The sequence below is a fragment of the Penicillium maclennaniae genome (assembly GCF_028827695.1).
Source record: "Penicillium maclennaniae strain IBT 15551 chromosome Unknown utg000002l:1.0-2354659.0:1.0-2356205.0, whole genome shotgun sequence".
NCBI lineage: Eukaryota > Fungi > Ascomycota > Eurotiomycetes > Eurotiales > Aspergillaceae > Penicillium > Penicillium maclennaniae.
The window spans coordinates 2,193,454-2,214,402 of NW_026623214.1; the positions used below are offsets into that span (position 1 = coordinate 2,193,454).

Genomic DNA, 20,949 nt, shown 5'->3' on the forward strand with positions numbered 1-20,949 from the left:
ATTCCTCTTGGAATCGGCACAATTACACAGAATTCTAGGCGGTGAGGTCGGTGTTCGGATGGCGCTAAATCACTGCCGCAATCAATTACATCAAGCTCCATGAAAAAGAAAACAAGAAGACAAGCCTGTGACAACAGCAACTTCTGATCTATCACCACAATGGATCTCCCAACACCCCCTTCATCAATGAAAGCCTGGCTTTACAGCGGCACGAGTTCGGGCCTGGAGAAGAACCTGTACCTGGACTCCTCCGCGCGTGTTCCGCCCGCTCCATGCGGCGACGAGGTGCTCGTGCAAGTCCTTTCAACCGCGCTCAACCCAGCCGACTTTAAAGTCCCTGAAATGGGCCCACATGCCCGCCACCTTGTCATCGGTATGCCAGCGTCTCCAGGAATGGACTTCTCCGGGCGTGTGGTGACTAGCGGCCCCGGCGCGGGTTTCAAGCCCGGCCAGCTTGTCTATGGGTGCCATAGTAGGCCAATGAAGTTTGGCGCGCTCGCTGAGTATCTCTCTATCTCGGCAAAACTCATTGCGCCTGTTCCAGAGGGCGTCAGTGTTGATGATGCGGCGAGTCTAGGAATTGCCGGGCAGTCGGCCTATCAGGCTTTAGATGGCTACGTGAAGGAGGGTGATAAGGTGTTTATTAATGGTGGCTCAGGAGGATGTGGGATTTTTGCCATTCAACTTGCTAAGCATATGGGATGTTTCGTTGCCGTGACTTGTTCGACAAAGAATGTTGAATTATGTTATAGGCTTGGAGCCGATGAGGTCATTGACTACACGGCCGTTGGTGATGTTGTCGGGGCTTTGAAGAAGAAGGGGATCATATATGATCACATCCTCGATCATATTGGCTTGCCGTCGAATCTATACTTCCAGTGCCATCATTTCCTAAGGCCTGGTGGTGTATTTGTGCAGGTTGGGGCATCGGCTTTGACCACCTTCGTGGGCAGAGTGGCGTGGCCTTCTTTCCTCGGTGGTGGAAAGAGGAAATATGTTGTCTTCTTCTTCAAAAATACCCAAAACCATACGGTCAAGCTTGGAGAGCTAGTTCAAAAAGGTGTTCTCAAGTTGCAGTTTGACAGCAAGTATGAATTCGAGGATGCTATTAAGGCATTTGAAAGACTTCGCTCGGGGCGTGCTAGGGGCAAGGTTCTGGTTCATGTGGCCAACAGTCAAGGCACGGCCGCGGTTGTCAATGACTTTTTGTTTCAATAGTTGCAATTTAATTACCTTGCCATTTAACGACAGCGTCGCCCAAATTCTTTGCAACGAGATCTTCCAAAATCGACCAACGCAGACGCTTCAAATGGCGCTCGCAAATGGCTGCATTCGACGCTTTATTCATTATCACCTTACGTTGTGGTCTACTTCAAAGGTTACTCCTGGACGCATTGAATCGATCTTATATATCACCAATGTTCTCCCGCTATCTGTAACCTGCCCTCCCTGCTGCTATCATGATTCAGTCATGAATGGTATCATTCCGTCCTTTCAACAAATTCGGCAAATGGATCTGTCCATGTGCGACCTTGCGCAAGTAAACGGCCAGCAAGTGGCTCATTCCCGCACCTTCAGCATGATCAATCCATTCGTTCAGTGGAACCACTTCGACCCGATGCCCCGTACCCGATTCCATCATGGCTTGAATCTCCTCTTTTTTTAACCAGAATTTCACCAGATTCGTGTCTATAGTGGACGCGACTCGAGTCTGCCGTGATCTCACCTGACAGATGAACAGCATCTATGATTTGAGAAGCAACAGACTGTACAGCAATGAAATCGAAAACCCCAGACCATGATCCCGAGTCTGGAATTTTCTGGGTTTGCTGACAGTATTTCATCATGTTGCTCATCAGGTCAAGTTCGGGTGCGTCACTTCCCATCACGCTAGACGGGCGGTGGATCCAAACCGGGAGTTTGAATTGTTGATTGCAACGCTCGACATATGCCTCGCCCACCCATTTCACTGCAACGTACCCATCATCAGGAATGGAAGGTGGATAATACGAGGCCAGAGAATTTTCTCCGAAACTATCCTGGCCAGAGAGGCGCGTGACACTTGCCGATGAGATGAAGTGGAAAGGAATATGCCGGGCCAAGGAGAGCTTCACAAGCTCCATGATCGAGGCCACGTTGGTCAACTTGAGAGACTGATACGTCTTCATGAAGGACACATCGGCTCCATTGTGGATGATCACGTCCGCTTGGCGGAAGATGGATGCTGCATCGGAATCCGAAAGACCAAGTTGAGAAGCCCCCAAATCGCCCCGGTATACACGGACCTTTGGGCCATTGAAAATCGGAGACAATTGGGACTTCCTGACGGCGATGCAATGAATCACCTGGACGCGATCGTCATCGATAAGCTGCCGAACAATTTCCGTACCGATGAAGCCAGTTGCTCCAGTCAATACCACCGATTTTGCCCGCACGAGGGGCGATCTGAGTGTCGATGTCCAAGTGGCTTGAAGAAGAGGCGATCAAGGACTCAATCTCTTCTTCCCAATCAACTTGAACGCAGCGATCAGCCGCAGCAACATTCTGAACTCGGTGAGCCATGCCCTGGAGAGTGCTCGATTCAAAGAGTTGATGCAAGGGAATCGAGACTCCCAAGCGATCCCTCAAAAGAGCCTGCAGAGTCACTAACGAGAGCGAACTGCCACCAACATGGAAGAAGTCCGATGCGGAGCCCACGAGGTGGCGCGAGACAACGTCTCGTGGAATCACTTCTTGCCAAAGCTGGCGCAAAGTATCCTCAAGCGGCGCGTATCTCTGATCTCTGCTTTGTCGAGATTCCAATGTGGGAATGGGAAGTTTGCTAATAGCAAGTCGATCTAGCTTTCCGGACGCGTTCTGTGGAAGGGAAGAAACAGGTACTATGGCTGCCGGTCGCATGTACTGGGGTAATGCCAAATCCTTTGCGAGTTGGGCGAGGATTTCGTTCGTATGTTCAGGCTTTTCCGTCTCGGCCAACACCACGAACGCGACGAGGTAGGTCTGAACTTCGCCGTGCTGGATAGTGGAACGAGGTGATACCACGGATTGGGAAATTTTATGACCCGAAGCGCGAAGAATGGCAGTCTCAATTTCTTCCATGTTGATACGAATGCCTCCAAGCTTAATCTGATTGTCACCGTCGATGCGCCCCAGCAAGACCAGGCTGCCATCTTGCGTGAGCCGCCCCCAGTCGCCTGTACGAAAGACCTTGGTCCATTTTTGTGCTTGGAAGAAGGGGCTCGCATGTGGATCGAAAATGAAGCGTTTAACGGTCTTGTCATCCTCAAGGTAACCCTGTGCAACGCCTGCGCCACCGACAACAACCTCACCGGTCACTCCAATTGGAACAGGTTTCAAGTCTTGATCCACGATGTAAACCGAGTAATTTGGCAAAGTGTATAGCCATGAGGCGTTGTCAGAGTGGTTTTGGCGCACTGTGGTGTATGGTACTTCGCCAATAGAGCATGCCAGAGAGATCTCTGCAGGACCATAGACGTTGATGAGCTTCAAGTCGGATTTCTGAAGCGAGTTAAACTCCTTGATCAGAGCATCAGATACGAATTCTCCGCCAGATATGCTCATGATCAGCTTTGAATGCTGCAGCGCAGAACGACCGTGCCGAATCCATGCCAGATACTCCGTTGGCGTGGCAAAAGTAGTAGTCACGTTGTGCGATGCAATGAGACCGGCAATGGCGACGGGATCGCCCCTAGTAGAAATATTGGCAATGACCAGGGTTCCGCCATTGCAGAGACAAACAAATATCTGGTAAAGGGACATATCCCACGCGTACGATGATTGGTGAAGAACTGTTTCTTTGCCTTCTTGAAGCCGCATCGTGTGACTGAATGCTTGGACGTGGTGCAAATAGCCGGAGTGTGAGAGCAAGATCCCTTTTGGCTTGCCTGTCGAGCCACTCGTATACATAACGATGGCTGTTTGGTTTGGGAGCGCCATGTTTGGTATCGCGATCTTCGCACTTTGTGAGATAATGCGGACATCTAACATTTCTGCTTTGCTGCCAAGAAGGTGGAAATCCGACACAGTGGAAGAGTCCACGATAACGGCTCCAAGCCCTGATTCAGCAGCAATCATTGCAAGTCGTTCCATGCCAACCTTCTTGTCTAAGCCAATGTAGGTCGCTCCAATACGCATGATAGCCAGAAGAGAGCATATCCAGTCTGCTCCGGGAGACTGGAACACTCCCACCCGGGCCCCAGCACTGAACCCCTTGCTGAGCAGCTCATTTGAGATCGATCCAACACGGTCTTCGAGTTGCGAGTAAGTAACCTCACCACCATTCTCTTCTTTCAAGGCGGTACGATCGCCGTAGGCTTGGGAGATCTCATCCACTCGATGCACAATTGTGCTTGGCCATTGCTCTCGCAACTCAGGGCCTGAAAGATGTTAGCACCAGTAATCGAGATCAGATAATCCATGCTCACCTCGTCCTGCGACTAATGCTGCCTCAATATCATCGTCTGGGAACAAAGAAGGCCAGGAAACTCTAGTTGCGGGATTTTTTGCAAATGATCGAAGCAGATTGCAGTAGCTGTGGAGAAAGATCTCTGCATGTTCCGGAGCATAAAGGTCGTCTTGGACGAGAACGTATAGCTCTGTTCCTTCGTTTCCAAAATCGACAATGTCCAGATGAATGTCATACGAAGTCTCGCCGCTTGCAAACAGCGACCCTTTTGCCTTGCAGCCGCAAAAGTCCCGAGACTCTTCAACCTTCCGATAATTGAAGAAGATCTGGAAGAGCGGATTGTAGGATGCCGATCGGGGGACATTGAGCTCCGCAAGAAGCACGTCGAAAGGTACGCGGGAGTGTGCCATTGCATGTTGCGTGATCTTTTTGGTATCTCTCAGAGCTTCGCTAAAGGACTGAGAGGATTGACGGTGGAATTGAAGTGGAAGCATATTCAAGAAAAGGCCGACACTTTGCAATATATCACCATTCGTGCGTCCTCCATCGGCAAGACCAACGCAAATGTCATCAACATCAAACAAACGTAGCAAAAAAATTTGCCAGGTTGCCAGGTAGAAATGGAAAAGAGACACTTTAAACATTAGACAGCATTTCTCAACGTCGTCCGACAGACCTCGCTCGAGCCGGAAATGTTTCCAATGAGAGGAAAAGCTTGAAACAGCGGGCCGTGCTAGCTTCAAGGAGAATGGGAGCAATGGGGTTGTAGATGGAGTTTCAACAAAACTGTCTCTCCAAAAGGCCAGGTCCTCTGACCAATCCCCCGCTTCGAACTCTCGTCGCTGTCTGTCTGCAAAGTCTGCGTATTGCATGGTCTCTCGCGTCAAAGGTAGTCCTTTGTACGCGGTCCCAATTTCAGACCATAGTACTTCGAAGCTCATTCCGTCCATATTGATATGGTGAAAGCCGAAGATGACCCAGTGATGATCCGGTGTCGAGGAGAGAACGTGGACACGAAGTATTTCCCCGTCAGCGACATCAAAGATGTGGTTCTTCATCCGCTGCGAGGCATTTTCAAAGTCCTTTGCGTTGGCAACAAAGCTGTGTTCGAATCTTACAGACGAATCTGACCATATACCTTGCATATGTTGATTATTGTCGTCCGTAAAGAAACATGTCCGCAAGGCTTCATGGCGTTGACCGACGGCCTTGACTGCTCTTGCAAAATCATCGACTCGGAGTCTTCCCGTGAGCTCAAAAGTAGGGGTCACGTTGAAGGCAGTCTGATTCGGCACTAACAGCCTCAAAAACCAAAATCGTAATTGTCCGAACGACATTGGAGTGACTCTTTCGATTCGACGCTTCGGACTCGTGCTCTCCCCATTGATGAGTGACGAAGCCGAGGAATTATCGTCGCTCTGATCGGAGCCGGATTCATCTCCTTTCAAGGATGTATGAGAGCTACCACTACCATTTTCCTCGTCAGGAGATTGCAGGTACTCGAGGTGGAAGGTCTTAAGCTCATCCGGACTCCTGAAACTTGCCACAGTTCCAGGAAGTTGTGCAAATGAACTCAAGCTTTCGGCTTTCCGCTGCTCTATCATGGATTCCATTGGCACATTGGCTTCAGCTTCGCGCTGTTGAGCCACATTCGGAATTGAGGACTCCGGGAGAAGACTTGCTACCAAATCAAGCAGATCGCGGATAGATGCCGCATTGAAGATCTTCAACACAGGGATATCCACGCCGAGTTCCTTGATAAACCACGATCGGAGGTCAACAGCAATCAACGAGTCAACTCCCAGTTCGTCAGGACTCGAATCAAGATTGAGCTTTTCAGCATCAGCTTGCAGAGCAGATTGAAGCTTCTGTAGGAACGTTTCTGTGATCATTAGTAGGAAACTACCAAAGCAAGATTAAAGCAGGCTCTCACCTTGTAAAATTTCCATCACTTCGCTGTGTGAGCTCGACTCAAGAAGACGAGTCCTCACCATGATTCCTGCCTTGTTCTTCTTATCTCCCGCAATTAGGGTGTTGGATTTGAGCACAAGATGCTGAAACATGGGGTTAGTCACCCAATTCTTAGAATCGTCATCGTCGATTCGAAGGCCACTGCATGGGCCAAGGCCGCCAGCTCCTTCTTGACAGGAGAGGACACCTTCCGCAAATACCTCCAGGAAATCTTGCTCAGCCATCCACGAGTGGCCGACTCGATAAAGATAAGATTGCTGACCCATATTCAACTCTCGCGTGACATATCCATTACCAACAATGGCGCCAATATTGATCGCTTGCCCTACCAGGCCCCGCTTGCGGCGTTGAGCGGCCAGGCCCGCCATGAACATGTTCGCGGCGTTGTAGGCGACCTGTCCGGGGTTCCCAGTTATGGCAGCCATTGAAGAGAAGAAGATCATGAAATCCAAGGAATTCTCAGAGAAAAGTTCATTTAACAAGAGACTGCCATCAAGCTTCGGCTTGAGCGGCTTGTCGAAGCGATCGACGTCTAGATCAAGGAACATCGTATCTTGAAGAACCATTGCTCCCTGTGCAACACCACCTATTGGAGGCATAGCTTGCAGTATTTGGCGATGAGTATTGTAAACAGAATCACGGTCCGTGATATCACTGAGATAGTTAGGGCTTTGCAGTATCACATGAGGGTCGAAATAGGTGCGAAAAAGACTCACTTCTGGAAAATCCGCACAGTACAGCCGTTTCGCGCCATTCCTCGAACCCAATCATCGTCTATCTTTGGATTGCGGCTGGATAGAGCAATATATCGGGCGCCTTGACGAGCCATCCACTTGCATAAAGAGAGACCAAGCCCCCCGGTCAGTCCAACCAGCCAATATGTCTTGTCCTTGGCGAAAGTAGCCACCTTAGTAGCCGGGAGAATCTGGACAGGGAGACGGGGGCTGTCCCAAGAAACCAAACATTGCGGAAGTGATTCCTGCTGGCCTTCAATGAGATCTTTCAAGTTAAACTTCCCATATCTTTGCATGTTAATTGGTTTCTGGTCGCTGTAAGCTCTGGACCAAGTTGTTTCTAATTGCGAGACCACTTGTTCCATCGCTGATATGGACGAGAATCGGGCTGTCTCTCCGGTGATGGTATTCTCATTTTCAAAGAGACATGCCTTAGGTAGGACCTCTTTTAGGACAACAGTGACAAGTTCTTCGTCCCCGGCGTTGAACAAGAGAGCGATACTGTCTGTGACTTTGTTGATCAAATCCCGACGAGTTGAATGGCGATGTATATGGACCCATGGCCACGAGAGTCCGCCCTCGTTTGTTGTAAACAGAACTAAGTTGACACCTCTCTGGTTTGCGTATTGTGTCAAAACAGCCGCCATTGCAAAGTCCGCATCCAGAACGGCCAACGTCTTCCCTGGGGGAATCCTCTTCACTATGGACTGGGCCAAAAGATGAACATAGAGGCTGAGCATCGAGCAAATTGCCTCTTCTGCGGACTTTCCAACTATGATCATCCACGAACGAGGTACTCGGATGCGGGAGTTTAATGTCTCAGATAGTGCGATGACTTGGCTACCGTCCCGAATGTCCTTCCCAGTCACCAGGAAGAGCCTTACAGTTTCAGTAATCTCGACAGGTCGAAGTAGAGAACTCGTGACTTCAATATCATACTGGTCCATAAACGAGAAGGAGCTGGGAGGACTTGTCTCCAGAACTTCGTAGCCGCTCTCAGACTTCTGGATGTTGACGACAGACTGTTTTCGATCGACTGACTTGAGGATGAGCCGCTTCGAGGAGTTATACCGATCATTTTGCTCTAAGTTCGGCCGGAATCTTGGGATGAGTGTCTTGCCATCTCTCAGGGCCATCTCTGGCTCCGTGTACCACAATAGGTCGTTCATTTGACCCTCTTGGCTCCAAATGTCGACAGCCTGAAGTTGAAGCAGCCTGGTTGCAATCAAGTCACTCCGGGCATCATCAAGAGTATCTAAGTTAAGGGACTGAATTCGCAGGTGGTTCATCTCCATGACGAGGGTTCTTTGCACACCCGTGACCATTTGCGCAAATGGATTATCTCCTTGGGCCCCATATCCCACCCAGAGTATATTCTTGCATTTTGTGAATAATTCTTGGAGGGACCTCAATTTTACCGGCGTCATGGAAACAAAAGCATGCTCATCCAGCTCAGCCAAGCTGAGAACAGTCCCCATTACTGGGAGCTCGTCAGGGTTAATGTCGTCGAGGGATGGAGAAACAGAAATGGTGTTGTAGTTTGGACCAACTGCATTGATAATGTCTGTGATGATCGCAGTGGTCTGGTCAGTTTTTCCGCCGATGATGGTGAGTCGTTCAACCCAGAGAACATGCTCATTTTGTAGGAAAGGATTGCGCAAAAAATTGATGCGACTGTTCACGGCTTGAGTCACCATTATTGAGAAAGGTATGGGTAAGTCTGGGTGACGAGATACACAGGCATCGACACCGGAGAATCCGCTCTTAGTCATGAGCTCGCTCCACCCATCAACTGAAATGCAGGGTGACAAGACGCGCCCTTCTTGATGCCCTTGCCACCAGCCGCTGAGTCCACCAAGAACCAAGCCAAATCGCATCACATTTGGGTCAGTCAACTCCAGTAGAATAAGATATCCCCCCCGGTTTGAGCAATCGACGAACATTGCAAAGCGTAGCTTCAAGATTGCTGGTTGCATACAGACTCAAGGAGGCAATGACAACATCGTAAGACTCCTCAAGGAATCCTTGCTCAGCCACGTCTCCCTCAATGTCGAGAACTTTGAAAGCCATTCGCGCTTGGTACTCGTCAAGTTTCTCTCGAGCAACGTCGAACATAGAGTCCGTTAAATCCGTGTATGTGTAAGAAGCAAATGCCGTATCCATCTCACGAAGCACGGCTTCGGTGGACTCGCCAGCTCCCGCACCTTCAAGAAGATGTCAGTATCTCACGGGCAAGATCTAATTGCACCCATCTCACCTATTTCCAGAAGATTCATATGCGGATAGCGATTACTGATTTGGCCGGTGATCCGAGCCAACTCATCCAAATAGGACCGCGCTCCAAGTGCGTTGGAATAAAAGTCCGAGAGTAGGTTGTCCTTCATCAAAATATCAAGGAGGGTTTTGTGCCCTCGGACAACAGAAGGCAGAATGTCGCCAACAGCTGCCATGGACTTGACATCAATGCTATCTTGCTGTCTAAATTAAATTAGTCTCGACAAAGTTCATTGAAGCAAATGACCCTCAATATACCTTTTCAGAATCTCCGAAATCGTTTCTTTGGTATCATGAGCCCATTCAGGTCGTGCGAATGGGTGATTTCCAGAGGCGACAAGTGAAACGCAGTGATTTGCGTACGTAAGAAGGTGTTGGTGGTGCCATGCAATTGTCGAATGATCCGTCTGCTGGAAGGAACAATGTAGTTTCCTCAGATAGAAATGTGCAACACGCTCAAGATCCAGAGATTGCGAAAGGTCCTCTTTGAACCAATCGTCAGAGTACATGTTTCTTCCAGTAGGCTCCTCATAGGCCCATGTAAGTTCGGTGAACATTGTTACATCGGTCGCAGATGACAGAGGAGTTAGCGGAGTTGTATTGAGCCCTTGAAGCTGGACCATTGTGTAGCGTCCATCTGCAGAGTACATGTTCACATCACCAGACAGCCTTGCAAATTTGGTGCTCGCAACTGCGGAGTAGAACCGAACGTTTGTATCTGGTCGAGCGAATGCGACGCAGCTGGATGGGTTGATTCGGATGCGATTAATTTTAGTAGGCAGGAACAGACTGCGTAAGCGTCCGTCACCAGGGAAAGAATAAGCCAGCATGACGGACTGGATGGCAGCATCCAAAGAAGCCGGATGGATGATCAAAGCAGCCTCAGCACTGTCATTGGTTGGTACGGCAATCATACCAGCAGCTTCGTCCATTTTTCTGCTGAGCCCAGAAAGTGCCTGAAAAGGCCCGGTGTAGCCAAATCCGAGCTCTGTCACGGAGTTATAGAATCGCTCAGCGTCGAGTTCCAAAAATGAATGAAGGTCTCTGGTGGGTGGTGGCAGTGCATCGTGTGCTGGTACACCGAGAAGAATATGAACCTGGGCGGACGCATGGAGAGACAATGAAGATGATCCTTTGTTGGCATCGGAGTAGCAATTGAATGACCCCATCAAAGTGTTGCTGTTATTCTGAGTGATCGTGAGAGCAAAGATAATTTCAACTCCTGTGTCTTCTTCCAAGACCAAAGCTTGACCAATTATCACATCTTGGAAATCAATCAGGTTAATCGAATCCAGCCCGTATCGGTCTACTACCATTTCTGTCGCTGCGGAAACGTATCCTGCAGCAGGGAAAACCATTTGACCTTGCACTTGATGACCCATAAGCCATGGAATTTCACGTGGGTTTAAATAATTTCTCCAACGCAGCTCTTTGTCTGTTCCATCGGGACATTTAACACCCAAGAGAGGGTGAAAATTGCTATTTCCAGCTCTGAAGGTACTTGAGATCCGAGACTCATGCCAATAGATGCGATCATGGTCCCACGAGTAAGCGGGAAGCCCTTTCAAAAGTCTCGGCTTGCGAGTATGCAGCGACGCTTGGCTCTCAAAGGCTTCAAAGTTAACGGCATCCTCGCCGAGTGAAATCCACAAAGCGCCAAGTGCAGACGCAAACGTCTCGATGTCGCTTTTACCTCGACTCAGCATTCCGGAGTAAGGAGGCATAGTGCCGGATATTTCCTGGATTGTTTGCAAAGCAGGCCCTTTCAGCGCTGGGTGAGGTCCCACTTCCAAAGCAAAGTCGAAGGGCCCGGCGGCAGCAACAGCAAAGCTCACAGCCTGGGAAAACATCACAGGATTGATCATGTTGTTGCTCCAATAAGTGTCAGTCAGGCTGTCATGAACGTCATCGATGTTCTTGCTGTAAACACTGGAGAACCATTGAGCCTTGCTCGCAGACCGGCTCTGGATCATGATACCACATTTTTGTATGGCTTCGATGTACGGAGAGGCACAGGGAATCATATGGTGGGAGTGGTACGCTTTATCCACTTTCAGCAAGCGCCTAAACTTCTTCTCGTCCTCAAAGATCGTCTTGGCTTCCTCAATAGCGTCAGCATCACCAGAAAGCGTAACACTTGCAGGAGAATTGCTGGCAGCAACGCATATTCGACCCTCCAGTGTCGGCATATTGCAAAGTTCTTTGGCGTCCTCAAGAGATGTTCCGACTGCCATCATTGCGCCCTTGACCCCAGCACGGTCTGGTGCATTCTGCAGTGACCACCCTCGGTAATACGCTATCCTGATAGCATCCTCAGCAGAAAAATAACCAGCAGCATAGGCCGCTGCAATCTCCCCGGATGAATGACCAACGACAGCCGTGAAGGAAATGCCTGCCACACGCAAAAGGTCGACGAGCATGATCTGTACTGCAGTACAAAGTGTTTGCGAGAAGAGAGCTTCGCCAATACGAGAAGAGTCTAAATTCTTGAGGATTTCATCCTTCAGGGACCATGAGGGACGATCATCTTCCGGGAGTGCTTGAAGGGACAAATCAAGACGGGCGATACACTTAGCGGCTAACGGAGAGTTTTCCAGCAGCTCAGCTCCCATTCGGGCCCATTGAGCACCCTGGCCAGTGAAGATGCCAAGTAGCTTGGGCTTTCTGATACTCCTCGTTTGCGTTCCTGGCGTGAGCTCCGAAGGTGAACTAGCCGCTTTGTCCAGTCTTGTCGTCAGCTCGGCGAGACTAGAGGCGAATATTGATACTCGGAAAGGCAATGTAGAGCGGCGACTGTTCAAAGTCCATGATAGGTCGTAGAGATTGACATTGCCTTGGGCTTTGAGGTATGCTGAATATGCCCCGAGAGTCGTGAGGAGCGACTTTTCGGTGGAGGCAGAAAAGTTGAAAGGGATTAGCATAATTTTCTCATCTTCATAAAGATGAATGGTGAGCAAATCTTCATAGGCTTCCAAGATCGCATGGGCGTTGGCTCCTCCGAATCCAAAGCTGTTGACACTAGCTCGACGTGGTGTCTGGCTTGGCAGGGCTGGCCATTTCTCTGCGGATTCTGCAATCAAGAGATCATTGTAAAATGGTCGCACCGATGGATTAAGTTCTTTCAGAAGAAGATTGGGGGGGAATGATGGCATGCTGCAAGGCCAAAGATGCTTTGAGCACAGCAGCCAATCCAGCCGTGCCTTCAGTATGCCCAATGACAGTCTTGATCGAACCAACGTACAAGGGCGTTTCTTGACTGGCCCGTCGATAATTGGCTGCTGGTCCGAAGAAAGCATTGCTGATAGCTTGAGCCTCGACTGGGTCGCCGGCAGGAGTTCCTGATTTGGTAAGACAACCGCATTTTCTGGCAGGTTATGGTTAACGTACCGGTGCCATGGGCCTCAAAATATTGCGGACGATCTCTCGGATTGGCCAAATCCAGTCCTGCTCTACTATAAGTTGCCCGAATGAGATCTGCTTGAGCACTTGGACTCGGCATGGTGATGCCCTTGGTGCGCCCGTCCTGGTTGATCCCAGTCTCACGAATGAGACATTCGATTTGATCCCCATCGGCAAGTGCTGCGCTCAGAGGTTTCAGGATGACAGCAGCAATACCTTCACCACGAGCGTACCCATCTGCGTCCTTGTCCCACATCCGTGAGCGACCGGTAGGGGAAAGCATTTTCAACTTGCTTCGGCCACGTACTGCTCGGGTCCCAGTAGCAAATTAGTGCCTGCTGCCACGGCCACCTTGCTTTCACCATTTCGCAGACTTAGCACAGCTTGATGCATCGCAATCAGACTGGAGGAGCAAGCTGTATCAATCGTCATAGACGGCCCATGCCAGTCGAAGAAATAGGAAACACGGTTTGACAGGATACTTCTTGCCGTGCCAGACGCAAAGTATGTTGGGAAGTTCTGAATATCTCTGCCTAAGAGATCCGCATAGTCATTTGTCATTAGTCCAACAAACACGCCCGTGTCGGATCCTTGAAGTCGCTCCATGGGGATGCCGGCAGATTCCAATCCCTCATAGACCGTCTCCAACAGAAGTCTTTGCTGGGGATCGATTGAATTTGCTTCGATCGGTTTGGTTCCGAAGAATTGCGCGTCGAATAAACGGTGATCATCGGACAACAAATAGGAATGACGGACGTTGCTGGTTCCATGGTGTGAGCCATCTGGATGGTAGAATGCTTTGTGATTGAATCGACTTTCGGGTATCTCCGTCAATACATCTCGAGGTTCCCTGAGCAGGTCCCAGAGCTTGGCGGGTGAAGTTGCATCTCCTGGAAATCGGCATGCGCTGCCCACGATGGCGATGAGCTCGGCGCCAAGTCGCTGATCGTCGGTCATTGTGCTTGAGTGTTCCACGATCTGTCAACGGCCCCGTGCTACTGGTGTGTGACGGACAGTTTGCAATGAAGGTCTAGCAAGTGTCGACCGGGAATTGGCGAACAGACAATGTGTGTATCCTTCGTCGAAGGTTCGGTGAAGGGCAGTACGTATCCATATACCGAGGCTCACGCTGTCAAAAGCTCGGACATTAATTTGAATGATCAGATCAAGACCAAGCAGTCTTTGCAGTCAGCCACATCCGACTCCGATACACGCGCTTGCAGAGGCAAAAATAAACGAATCACGGTATGACTATTGAGCTACAAAGCAAGTTTCACAGCAAGTACCTGCATGGAGTCACAGGCCATTTTGCTCGACGTTGCATTGGATGCATCTATATTCCATGACCATGAGGCTGCTTGGCCGCCCGGACCGGCGGATTTGCGTACTGGACCGGTTGATGTCCCAACGCCAGCCGATTCCGACTCCGACTCCGAAGAACCCCTTCCTGTGATATCGTAGTTGTTAGATGTATTCAGTCCTAGGCAATTAGTGGCTTGATTTGATATGACTCAAGCGTCATGCTGGGCGATATTGGAACGCGTCCTCATCTGTAGGATGGCGGCTCCATCTTGGCTGCTGCGAAGCTCATTGCTGCAAAAATGTTTCTGGTGAAGATCTTAGCATTATGCGCTTGATTCATTTGGAGTATCTGATTAAACAAGTGTGTAGTTTTGGGGCCGAAAAGAAGTCAATAAATCGAGACGTTCGCGACAAAGAACGCGGAAGGACTCATCCCTCAGGTGTCAATCACGATGTTTCACCACCTGCGACCATCTCAATCCAGCGCCTTACGATAAATTGAGCTGGGGCATGTGTATTGGTTCAAATCTTCGTTCACATGCTCTCGAGAATTGCGATCTCAATAACCATAGAAACGTGTGGCGATAAGCATGGCGCATACGCAATGCGATGCGCGCATGGATCAAGACAATGGTTGCACGTTTCAAATAAATTTTCAATCAGCTTGAGTCTCATCTCCGCATCGCCTTTTCATGGTATCTGAAACAGCTCAGATCGCAATGTTCTATGCAGAGCGTCGTGCCCAGCGAGCTGGTTCTCTAGTCTGAGCAGGGGACAAGTCGTAGTACCTGACAAGGCGGCTGTGGGTCCACGAGGACATTCCTAGGACACCCTTGCAGTCGATAATCTAAAGTCGGCTGTCCAGTGAATGTTGAACTCGGGCTCTTTTTGTCACTGCTTTCCCAAATAAGTCCTTGATCGAGCCAGCAAGTCTGCTGCATATCTACGCCCTTTATCAGGTGAGACAGCTTACGGGGTATCTTATATCAAACATTGGTATCGTAGAGCTAATGGATGTCATTTGAAGTGTAAAATGGCATATTGTTGGCACACCTCAGTAGATATACACGAACTCATCGTTCTCCCGGTCCGTGAGATCCTCGGCCGTATTGGACCCTGCATGAGCCACGTCTTGTCCAGCCTCATCCACGGATTCTTCTATACCGTGGAAGTGGCTCTGCATCGAATGATCGATGATACGGGCGCTTTTCCCGTTGCGAACTCGACGACGAGCCTGTTGTTGATTGAGGAACCACAGATTGGCCCATTGAACAAATACGACAGCGGTCATGGCGCTGAAAATAGCCAAGCAAGCACGTAGACCAGGGTGATAGCCGGGCGCATCCTTGGAAGTAAACAACAGGGGTCCCACAATGTTGCCAGCGGAGCTTGCCGCGTTGTACAAACTCATGGCGACGGATTTTTTGGTGCTCCCCGCCGTGTTACCAATAATCCATGTAACGACCAATGGGTTACCACCGAAAAGGAATGACAGCAAGTAATAACCCGCAAGAAGAGCACTTTGCTCGGATTTGGTCCGAGCGACTGCATAGAGAATTGCAAGACCTGCAACCACGGGAAGCATGAATGCGGCCAAAATGGCGCCTTTGACCCGTGCCGTTCGAGCCAAAAAGCTGGCCAGGAGAATAATGAAAAATTGTAGCGCACCAAATGGCATGGTCAGCAGCGTCGTTCTGTACTTGTCGTAGCCCAGACCGCCGAGTATGAGAGGGCCGAAGGTGTTGGTCACGCTGGCGCCGATATTGAGGAGCATGGCCATGCCGATCCACAAATAAGTCTTGGGCTCCAGTGCTGCTTCGAGAACATGATTGAATTTGAATTCAGTGTTACCGGTGCCGGTTTGGTTGGCGCGTAAACGCTCCACGGCCTGTGCCTTCTCGATCTCGGTCAGGAAGCGTGCAGTCGTTACGTCGTTGTCCAGGCGCCAGTATACGATCGGGGCCGAAATTATGGTCAAAAGACCCACAAATAGGAATATACTACACGGCCAAGTCAGACAAGGATGGGGGTCCCCGATGAGAGTTGGGTGATGAAGGGGGGCAGACTTACATTTGCCACGGGAATAGCACGTCAGACTTGATGTGGGCCAGACCGTACGATAGGGCAGCCGCCACGATGGTGGCTAGTCCGTTGGTGCTGTACCACGCTGCGATGCGCAATGGCTGCTCAGCACGTCGGTACCACTGGCTGGTGATGACACCGAAGAGCGGCAGGCATCCAGCCTCGAACAGACCAAGAAAAAAGCGTGCGGCCATGAGGGAGTTGAAGTTGTGGCACGCTGCCATGCAAGCTTGCGCAATTCCCCATCCTAGGCACAAGATCGGCATGAGGATTTTGGGCGGCACCTTGACGATGAGGACGGAGGAGAAGGGCTGCCAGGCAAGCTGAGCAATAGGGCCAATCGATCCCACCAGGGAATATTGATTCCCTGTCAATCCTATGTCTTTCTGCAAACCAAATGTGGCACCATATCCCAACACCGTCTTATCCAGGATCTGCAGGAAATAGACCCAGACGAGCACCAAAAGAATGGTGCGGTCTGTCTTGCGACAGATGCGCTTACTCTCCTCCTCAGTGAGCGGCACTCGAGGTCCAGCATCTTCGTTCCCTATCCCCATCTCATCATGAACGATACTCGGTTTGGACATGTTGTTGATCTGGGTCATGAAATGGGAGGCGAACTGACTTTTATCTTTGACTCGGAACCCCCGCGAACCCCCACGCCCGGCCTCTGATCATGGCTCGATCAATTGGGGGGATGCTTTCCCGCGTTCCCAACTCCCCCACGACTCCACTATTGTCCGTGATCGTGTCCAATAATTTGGGTATATGAGCTTTCTGTTCGAGCGATCCGGATGCTAATCTATGACGAAGGTGGAAACCAGGCCAACCCAAGACACGGGGCGACCGGCTCAGCTCGCACCATCCCTGCCAGAACTCGGGCACTGATGAGTGGGGGGACACATTCCGAAGCTAAGCGTGGGGTTGGGGAATGCTGGAAGGGGGCAAAGGATGGACAGCATTCGATATTGTCTGTGTAGGAGGTCGTCAGGTTACCGAAAATTTTGCTACTTAGCCACACAGGCATGTTGGCCTCGATTGAGACTACTGTGAGCCTCGGCGCGGTCCGGACGGTCGACCAGGGCAATCTAGCGGGGAGCCAAGTACACTATTCACTATTCACTATTCTTTGTCTCAGGAACCCTTGCGACAGATCTCAGTAATGAAGAGGGAGGTCTTCTTGGGTAGGCCTGCTACGCTCCAAGACCCAGCGTGAGGTATGATGCGTGAATATATGAATAAAACTCCGGGCTTTTCCAACTGCCCTTGTCCATGTCCGGGACAAAGTCCATAATACTCGTGTCATTAATCATTTTAAACGTTAATTACTAGGATCGACGTCGTACTCTACGTCCGTCCGGATGATATATTTTGCGCCTGCTCGAACTCCAGTCCCTTCATGGAGCAAAGCCCCGTTCGCCTCTCCGTGCGGAAAGATCGCAACAGCTCCCATCACCGGTCGCACCGGGTATGCATTGAGTATGCCCTCTCGAGCGGCCGGCATGAAGAATGTCGTCTCTCCGCCCTCGAATTCATCATTCAAATAGAGTAAGAAGGTATACATGGAACTCTGCTTCTTTTCTTTTGGGGAGGAGTCGTATACATAAGTACCATCAGGGAGGATGCCAGAAGGCGGCCAGGCTCCGTCGATGTGGCACCGGTACTCGGCACCAGGGACGTATCGGTAGACGCGGAAACGCCGGTTGATGCCTCGAACCATCCGCCCGTTGATCGAAGGCGGAACGTAAGGGGAGATGCGTGCCCAAAGAATATCATGGAAGGCGGTATCAATGACCCAGTAGAAGTTGTGGGCGAGGATGCTAATATCTCCATCTTCGCGAAGGGGAGCATCGGGTAGGAAATTGACGGATTCGCCGGCGGCAATGATTGCCCTGCACTCGGTCGGGGAGAGGACATTCATAGCGAGGCCAAGGCCTGGGACGGCAGGATGTGGGTGGTATGTGATGGACGGGCTGACAGGGGATAACGGAACGGCATTTGGGGCGGTGGTGTACAGAATCGCGTCATGGTGGTTCGGAGGTTTGCGTAGAGAGGCAGGGGTCTTTTCTAGAATACGGATGGCCGAGGGATCTTTCGGTGCCTCTTCTAAAATTGACCTGTCGAGGACTGACGCGTAGACCTCCAGCGGTGCCGTCGAGGGGCGGAGATCCCAGATAGACTGGAAGGCGATGGAAGACGTTGATGTGGAGGTGACGGCGGTCGGACTGGTGTCGATCGGAGTGCTGACGCGAAGGATGGCATCGAGGACCGAAAGGAGTTGAGTGTTCTTTTCTTTGCGATCAAACGCGGGCTGCGTCGAAAGGCCGCTGACAACGTCCAAGTCTCGCACCCATCGACACAAGGCTCCGATCTTCGGTTGCTCACCCCGGATTCTCATTTCAGCGAGCAGGACTTTGGCGTCAGTATACTTCTCGTCTGCCAGAGCACCGGTGATTCGAGCTGTCAAATTGGCGCCCTCTGTCGAACGTTTAGCTACGATCAATCAATTGGGATGATCCGCGTACCAGCAGTATTCAACCCTGTCGTGCAGGCCTGACGAAAGTCATAGACTGCAACTCGGAGGTCCTTGCATGCTTTGGACTTGGTCAGGCCGGGGTATTGTGCGAGCGCTGTCAGTGTCTCGATGGTAATGTCAAGTTCCTCGTCCGCAACGAGCGTCCGGAGGTGCTTGGGCTCGCCATCAGGAGGAGGCGTAAGTACACCGGCCTTGGGCTGTTTTTGTGGAAGGTCGATCTGCGCATTACGCTTGCGCTTCGCAGCTTTGGACTTGGTCATGATGACTGAGTCTTGAAGGGGAGTGTGTGAAGAGTTACAAGGTTCCGGGCGCGGAGAAAAGTTATGACCTAACTATACCGTGCTCATGCTCCACTTTATGATTTTTTGTACACTAATTATGTCAAATTTGCCACATTGGCCACATTTGCCACGCTCCGAAAAGAGTTCAATGCCGCCAGTTTTGCTAAAATGCACCCAATCTGTATTCGAGTCTCGTTGTTACGCTGGCTAATGAATTTTCCATCGGAGAGCGACTGAACTCTGCGATTTTCAGTCGTCAGATCGATATCAACTTGGCATACCAAGCAAGCGCTTGGCTTTGGCAAAAGCTCTGGGATATATATATACACAAGCACTCCAGCGCAATTCGCTTGAATATAGCCACACCACGAAGGCTCTTCATTTTCCCTTCTCATCTATGACCGAGACAGGAGAATCGACCTGCTAGCTGAACCTAAGTACAAGTACGAGAAACCAAGGGTCGTCTCATTGGACGCTTCTAACCAAGTGATCATCTGTTTCAAGGGGGAGCTTCCGTCAAGAGGAACAAGCGTGTATAGCGTTCACATAACCTGCAGTGAGCCAAATCCCTTCCCCTGCAGATAAGAACATCCAGACAATAACTAAGAGGAAGGTAAGTCGTTCCCAATTTCTTGAAGCCCTTGTTTTCTGACCGGGTTCAGTCTGCGGAGGACTTCCCCGCATACGCTCCTGACCGAACGCCCAACAAAGCTTAGCGAGACCAAGCTCAGATCCTCGTGTACGCTAGGTCTTGTGTCCCGCGATCTAGCGTCGGAGCGTCGGAGATAGAGTTGCCGTATTATCCGAAGGAACGCCAGTGGAATGCAAATCTCCGAATTCGTGCTCGGACTTCCTGTCTTCCTTCACACGCCAGTGCACACGATGCCTTGAAATTAAGGATCTCGGAGAAGAGGCCAACAAAATGGCTGCCGGGCATCTAAACCCGTCACAACATCCGTACTAGATGCCGGAGGCCAAGACTCTGGGCGACGTATGGCGCAATCCTGCCTATCCTTGGGGTCAACAGATTATCACGCTTTCCTCGACTGAATGCGCCTTCACGTGTAAGATCGTAGAATGAGCGGACAAGTGAACACGGGACAAGGAGAACAAGGAAAGAGACAGACTGTAATCCAATGAAATAAATGAAAAAAAGAAGAAATATCAAGATCACGGCGACCGTGCGGCCATTCGACTACAACGGCAGGATAGTAGAGTGGTCACCTTAGTGTTCTCCACGAGTGAAGCCGAGGAAATCCAGTCTCTGGGCTCTTCGCTGGCCTTGCCGACCGTTTGACTCGGCTCACCGAGCGCCCAAGTGGCACTTCGTTTACGAAAACGAACTATCCCCGGGTTTCTATCCCCACGGGGATGTCGATCCCTCCCATTACCTCTTATGCCAACTGCGTATTCGTTCCCCGATGGCCGTGGAAATCAATTATGGAGACCGAGTGAATAGATGCACCCCTCCACTCGAGCTGCTCCGCTGATGAGTGCGCTGAGGCCCAAGGTTGATTCGCACCGTAAGCGTGGCCTCGCTTACTACCCCAGATCTCGGAGCAGCTGGATCGAGGAGAACTCAAATGAAGTTTTCCCCGTTAATGTCAGCCCCTTTCCGGCCCCACTGTCAACCCACGCTATCGCAAATTGAACTTGCTCTTCTTGTCGGTGTGACCGTTCTCGAGCGCCAAGTTGAAGATGCATCCCAAATCTCTACCTGAATTCCTTATCGCTCACACTGCGATTGTACGGGATGACTGACTTTCACTTCAAGTGGCGGCACAATTCGGCGATAGAAAGGAACTTGGCATGAACGTTGGGCCTGGGTTTGCATCGGCCAAATATCGGACAAAAGGTAACATCAAGTAGGCTCTGAGAGTAACCATTTCAGCGCAGCTGGGTGTAAGCACTAAGCAATTACGGAGCATGAGCCCTGGGGTAGGA

General features: G+C 50.6%; 4 protein-coding genes across 4 annotated transcripts; 1 reads left to right on the forward strand and 3 right to left on the reverse strand.

Moving 5' to 3' along the window:
• Nucleotides 1–159: 159 nt before the first annotated feature.
• Nucleotides 160–1,218, forward strand: N7477_002040 (NAD(P)-dependent alcohol dehydrogenase; the record flags this gene model as incomplete). The annotated part of the gene is made up of 1 exon (XM_056963703.1): nt 160–1,218. The coding sequence occupies one exon, from the start codon at nt 160–162 to the stop codon at nt 1,216–1,218; it is 1,059 nt and encodes a 352-aa protein (XP_056826622.1).
• Nucleotides 1,219–1,465: 247 nt separating this feature from the next.
• N7477_002041 (uncharacterized protein) lies at nt 1,466–13,761 on the reverse strand (the record flags this gene model as incomplete). The annotated part of the gene is made up of 12 exons (XM_056963704.1): nt 1,466–1,656; nt 1,727–2,322; nt 2,390–4,397; nt 4,446–6,308; nt 6,360–7,051; nt 7,114–9,026; nt 9,073–9,335; nt 9,389–9,609; nt 9,664–12,558; nt 12,647–12,743; nt 12,793–13,048; nt 13,108–13,761. 12 exons carry the CDS (start codon nt 13,759–13,761, stop codon nt 1,466–1,468), a joined length of 11,649 nt encoding a protein of 3,882 aa, XP_056826623.1.
• A 1,399-nt stretch (nt 13,762–15,160) lies between these two features.
• N7477_002042 (putative MFS transporter) lies at nt 15,161–16,775 on the reverse strand (the record flags this gene model as incomplete). Its single annotated transcript, XM_056963705.1, has 2 exons — nt 15,161–16,106; nt 16,177–16,775. 2 exons carry the CDS (start codon nt 16,773–16,775, stop codon nt 15,161–15,163), a joined length of 1,545 nt encoding a protein of 514 aa, XP_056826624.1.
• A 734-nt stretch (nt 16,776–17,509) lies between these two features.
• N7477_002043 (prolyl hydroxylase family protein) lies at nt 17,510–18,984 on the reverse strand (the record flags this gene model as incomplete). The annotated part of the gene is made up of 2 exons (XM_056963706.1): nt 17,510–18,666; nt 18,714–18,984. 2 exons carry the CDS (start codon nt 18,982–18,984, stop codon nt 17,510–17,512), a joined length of 1,428 nt encoding a protein of 475 aa, XP_056826625.1.
• Between the last annotated feature and the right edge of the window lie 1,965 nt (nt 18,985–20,949).